Genomic DNA, 5,975 nt, shown 5'->3' on the forward strand with positions numbered 1-5,975 from the left:
TTAGGCACCAAGCCAAATTAAAAAAACTTAGATTAAATATTAATCTAATGTTTTTGGATTAATGGATTTAAGGAAAAACATCATGGTTTTTTTTTCAGGCGTTTTAAAGTATGATCCATTAAATAAATAAATAAATAAAATCTTTAAAAGATATTATACAAACTTACTAGCAAATTATCACATGTGTAAAAATGGTTTATAGAATTAATTCTGACCTTGACATCTGGCTATACAAAAAGTCAAAAAAGGGTCTTACATTTGCAGTCTCTCCTTTTGCCATGTACTTTACAGTTTTAAATGTATAGTGTTGTACATCATCTGACTTAATTTGCCTAATCAGTCAATATAAAATGAGCCTTGAAATGTTTGCATCCATTCACAGAATATAGATGTGGTAGAAAATTATCATGAGCTTCATGACCGATACAGACAGAATACAAGAGCAATAATGACCTGTGAACAGAATTTACATGTGATACTTTGTCAATGAGAACACTGTATTGTACACAATACACTAACTACAGTAACACAGCTCCTCTATCTTTGAATAAACACTTTAACTATCTTAATTAAGTCAAGTTCAAATGCTATAAAATAACTGAACACTCTTAAAAAAAATAAAGGTTCCAGTTAGTTAGAATCAGATGTGTTGAATCCTTTTAAAAACCAAATAATACATTATTTAATTTCTAAATGCAGCAAGTACTGCATGTCATTTTCATGCAAGTATGCAGTGATTTAGTGTAAATTAAAATTGATATAAACACCCCTATTGCATGCTTTTCTTTTTTTTTTTTTTTTTTGCATGCATTTTTCACACATACTATTGCATTCGATCATTTTAATTTGCATTCATTTATTATAAGTACAATTCACGTATACATATAATTTAATCTATTAATAAATGTTGCATTAATAAATCAACAAAAGAAAATGCACGTAAGAGTGTTCTCCATTGATATCTATCTACCGCGCGCGCCTGCGACACTAATTACCGTGACAGGTGTGCGCGCGTGCCTGAGCAGCGGGTCATCGTGGCATTACGTGACGTCATAATGCACGCCAGGACCGCTCGCCTTTGATATGACCGTGTGCGGCACATTCCAGAAGTTCCCGACAACGGAAAATGCGACAGGAACCATTCACTTTGCAAGCTGCACGAATCAATGAATAAATACATTCACTAAAGAAGGGAACAGTTTAATCTAATAACTTTGCATTTACTCTAGAGCTTCAGCAGCACTCACTGCCGCCGGTATGTCCCAACGAACGCTTCCTTTGCTGATAATAAACCTCGGCGGAGAAATGCTCTACATTCTGGACCAGCGCCTTCGAGCGCAGGATGAAAGCGATGATAAAACTCACAGAGGTAAACAACAGTAGTGTCAACCCCCCTGGCCCACAGTAGCTACTTGGAGAGCCCTGCAAGCTTCTTACTATTCACCAGGAATGCCCTCTATCGCTCCTGCAGTTCTTTACACATTTGTGTTAGTTTGTTTAGCACAATGAGAATAAAACCCACTGAGAATGAGTTTCATGCGTTTTATGAATTGTCTATGGATCTGGACATTTCCCTCATTAAAACAGATGATTTGGAATTCATCAACATTTATAAACAAAAACGCATGATTGCATTGACTTCTATTAACATTATATACACTGTAAATTGGTCACCTGCAACTATACCTGTTCTAACTGTTTAAATACATTTTACTGCTTTAACCTAATGTAGTAAAGTTGATCAGTGATGCTAAATGTTTTCAGGGGCTACCACACGAGGCTTTATTCAATATTTACACAGTCTGTACAGTATATATGTATGTATGTTTACATGTATGAATGTATATATGTTTGTATGTATGTATGCATGTATGTATGTATGCGTGTATGTATGTATGCATGCATGTATGCGTGTATGTATGTATGCGTGTATGTATGTATGTATGCGTGCATGTATGTATGTGTGTATGTATGCATGTATGTATGTATGCATGCATGCATGTATGTATGTATGCATGCATGCATGTATGTATGTATGCATGTATGTATGTATGCATGTATGTATGTATGCGTGTATGTATGCATGCGTGTATGTATGCATGCGTGTATGCATGCATGCATGCATGTATGCATGCATGCATGCATGCATGCATGCATGCATGCATGTATGTATGCATGCGTGTATGTATGCATGCGTGTATGTGTGTATGCGTGTATGCGTGTATGTGTGTATGTGTGTATGTGTGTATGCGTGTATGTGTGTATGTATGCATGTATGTATGTATGCGTGTATGTATGTATGTGTGTATGTATGCATGTATGTATGTATGTATGCATGCAATTATGTATGTATGTGTGTATGTATGTATGTATGTATGTATGCGTGTATGTATGTATGCATGTATGTATGTATGTATGCATGCATGTATGCATGCATGTATGCATGTATGTATGCATGTATGTATGTATGCGTGTATGTATGTATGTATGTATGCAATTATGTATGTATATAAAGGTGCTCAATCTTTATTGATAAATGTAAAAAGTCCTTTCCAGTGTAAAAAGTTATTACATGCAGTACTTGACTTGATCCTTAAAATTACTTTATTTGGTGCAACCTAATGCAGCCATATTAAGTCATATATTTAACTTTAATGAGACATTACAAGGTTAACTGAAAATTTTCCCCCTATTAATTAAATTACACACTAGTTAAATGTAGAGAGATACTGATTTGGCACAACACTTATTTTTTCCATGTATATTTTTCCTTATAAGTTCAACGGACTTTATTTGGCATCAAAGAAAGAAATATAGTGGATGAAACCTCTATGAATTACCTATATACTCCAACTTACTAATTGAATAAAATGTATATTTGTCTAAAAATGTATGGAATTTTTAAGCACCATGTCAGGATGTATAAACAACAATCTGACCAATCTGGAAGGTAATTTGCGTAACACAGATTCATGTACCATGTCTAATCTGTAATTACACAAACTTACAGAACTAACTGATGGGTAATTGCATTAACTCACTCTAATGTAACTCAAGAATGTGGCTTGGACTTGAGGGAATTTTACTGTGCATTGTTTCTGTTGCAGGTAACTGGACAGAAGATGACCGAAAAAGAGGTATATTCGTTTTTGATCTCCTCTCACATCCTGTATCGTTTAATTCAATGTCAGTGACCTCTGGTTGAGAACTTGATTAAAATACCTGTTGATTCATGCCTTGATATGTGCCAAGTGTCATGCTAAGCTTGCTTTCTTTCTTTCAGTATTGAATGATATAGTTGGCACTATGTTCAGTAAGGTGTTTCTAGAGGAGCTCTTGCAGCCGCAGGATCTGTACACCCATCGAGCCTTGCGGACAGTTCTGACACGGGTAGCACATGCCTCCATCATGCGTCTCAACCCCGCCAGCATGGACAAGGTATAAAACTCCCCTGGCACAAACATGCGTCAATCAAATTTCTATTCCAATCGTGCACTTGTTTTTAGTGCACAGATGTTTCAACTGGTCTTATCGTAATATGCTTATTATTAAAGTGTTTTGTGGACATTTAAGACCTCAGTTACCTCCGTGTCTGAGGCCGTCAATCCGCGCATCTTATCACGTGGCTTGTTGAGCGCGTTAGCGCGTAGACATGGCGTGTGTGGAGGCTTCACGCTATTCTCCACAGCATCCATGCACAACTCGCCACATGCCCCACCGAGAACGATCCGCATTATAGCGACCACGATGAGGTTACCCCATGTGACTGTACCCTAGCAACCGGGCCAATTTGGTTGCTCAGGAGACCTGGTTGGAGTCACTCAGCACGCCCTGGATTTGAACACGTGACTCCAGGTGTGCTAGTCAGCGTCAGTACTCGCTGAGCTACCCAGGCCCCTGGGTGACTCGTTTTTTTTATTAATCCCATCATAAGATATCGCAAAGATTAATGCTATAATTAACATTAAATCATTTAAAAATAAAATAAAAAGTTTGCTAGATTTATGCTGCTAAATAAAGACGAATCACACGATCACAGCCTGTGAAAAAAGTTCTATTGAGTTTTCTTTTAGGCCTGTTCCATTTGTTAAAGATTAGATTACTCGGGGCAAATGTCAAATGCTTGAAATGTGTCATTAAATGACAGAACAAGACAGATGGCGTCAGTGCTGTCCATTATGCAGGAATGCATTAAATAAGTGTCAAGGCTTGTTGTCCTGTTTGACAATATGCAAATTAGACATTATTATCACCTGAACTCCTGGTTGTATTTAAACTACACTGTAAAAAAGGTGGTGATCCTCCAAAAATATAGTATATATATATATATATATATATATATATATATATATATATATATATATATACTGATGTAACTTAATGTAGTCAGGTTAATACAGTCCATAATGTGTTTCCATCCTAGTTTATGCACATTTCTTCTTATCGAATATAAAAATGTATCCACCTCAAGCAAGCGTGTTTTTAAGCACATTTTGGAGATTTTATTCCCTTCTTCGTGTTTCCATCAGTGGCGTAGTGGGCGAAAATTTGGCCCATCCATTTTTATTGAGGCCCACACAGTGTTTTCTGGCTAAACCCTTGATTTACATCCAGTAGTTTTTATCATAGACTGTAAAAAAAGATGGCCGACGCCCCTTCGCTCTTTTACATTGGTGAGAACTGAAGCCGCCAGTGTCCCGATATGGCGCTGACATCTTGGGACTTGAGTCTGCGCAGTTGCGATTTCGGGAACAGACCTGTGCAGTAGTGAGCAGGAAGTAAAGCCGCAAAATCAAGGCCCCGCCCTCACTCTCGCTGAATCAATCGCAAGGACACGCCCCTGCACTTTTGACTTATGACTTATGACGGTGTGAAATAATTAATTATAGAAATTTAGATATTACATTTAAAGCTCCAATCTCCTCAGTCCTCCGAAGATCCCGAAAAAAGTCAGTTGGTGCTTCAGTGACTACTTCGCTCAGAGAACCTGTCAATCACAGCTGTCAATCATGATGTCACAGCACCGTTTTTATAGCATCAAATAACTAAAAACAAACTTATTTTGAAAACAAACACTTGAAATTACATCAACGTGATAGAAACGACAGTAAATGATAGAAACTATCTTTGGAAAAAAGATATGTGAAGTGTAATTTAATTGTTTAGTTGGTCTCACGTCCCGTTGAATAACATGGGGAGGCGGGGTTTATGACCTATATTAGGACCAGTCACCGGGGGGCGATTGAGACGTTTTGGCTTCACTTTTGAGGGCTTGTGCAGCAAAATTGTTTTTTATGCGAAATCCCAAAATGTGCATTAAATACGTGCATTGAAAACCAGCTTATGTTGCTGGTCGGGACACTCAAACAAATGGATGCTTTGATGGCTCCACAGTGTTCCACTTTTCAGGGATATCAACCTACAAATCGCCTATTTATAGGTGACTTTGGATCAGCTTTAATATGTATTTTATGTTTACATTTGCCTGTGCTGTCTATTCTGTAGCTGTACGATTTGATGACTATGGCCTTTAAGTACCAGATCATTCGGTGTCCCCGTCCACGAGATTTACTGCTTATCACCTTCAATCACACTGACACCATCAAGGAGCTGGTCAGAGACAATCCCAGCCTAGTTAACCAGATCAACGAAGCCCAGCGACAGCTTATAGAGGTAAATGTCCACTGCTGCCCAGTGTGAAGGTATTTATGGTAAACAGTAGGGCAAAGTTCGTCATTAAGATGAATGGCAAAAATGGTCCCACTTTACCTTAATTCACCCTACCTGACATCCCATGACAATGCTCTGATTATACATAGTACACACTTGCAAAATGAAAATAATCTATTTTTCTAAGGAGTACATACCCTTATCAGATGGTGAGTTCCAACTCATTCGACACACACTGCTGTTTCGGTTTCAAGATATGCAAATCAGGGTAAGCTGTTTACCTATTGTAAAGCCTGGCCTGTTTG

General features: G+C 37.7%; 1 protein-coding gene across 1 annotated transcript in view; it reads left to right on the plus strand.

The window, feature by feature from the left end:
- Positions 1 to 1,257: 1,257 nt before the first annotated feature.
- Positions 1,258 to 5,975, plus strand: part of LOC127650195 (protein OSCP1-like) — a 9,445-nt gene continuing 4,727 nt past the window's right edge. The window contains exons 1-5 of the mRNA XM_052135454.1: positions 1,258 to 1,369; positions 3,108 to 3,137; positions 3,284 to 3,438; positions 5,506 to 5,673; positions 5,858 to 5,938. Of these exons, the coding sequence (XP_051991414.1) occupies positions 1,258 to 1,369; positions 3,108 to 3,137; positions 3,284 to 3,438; positions 5,506 to 5,673; positions 5,858 to 5,938 (546 nt within the window). The remainder of the gene's footprint in view (positions 1,370 to 3,107; positions 3,138 to 3,283; positions 3,439 to 5,505; positions 5,674 to 5,857; positions 5,939 to 5,975) is intronic.

Source organism: Xyrauchen texanus, chromosome 10, assembly GCF_025860055.1.
Source record: "Xyrauchen texanus isolate HMW12.3.18 chromosome 10, RBS_HiC_50CHRs, whole genome shotgun sequence".
NCBI lineage: Eukaryota > Metazoa > Chordata > Actinopteri > Cypriniformes > Catostomidae > Xyrauchen > Xyrauchen texanus.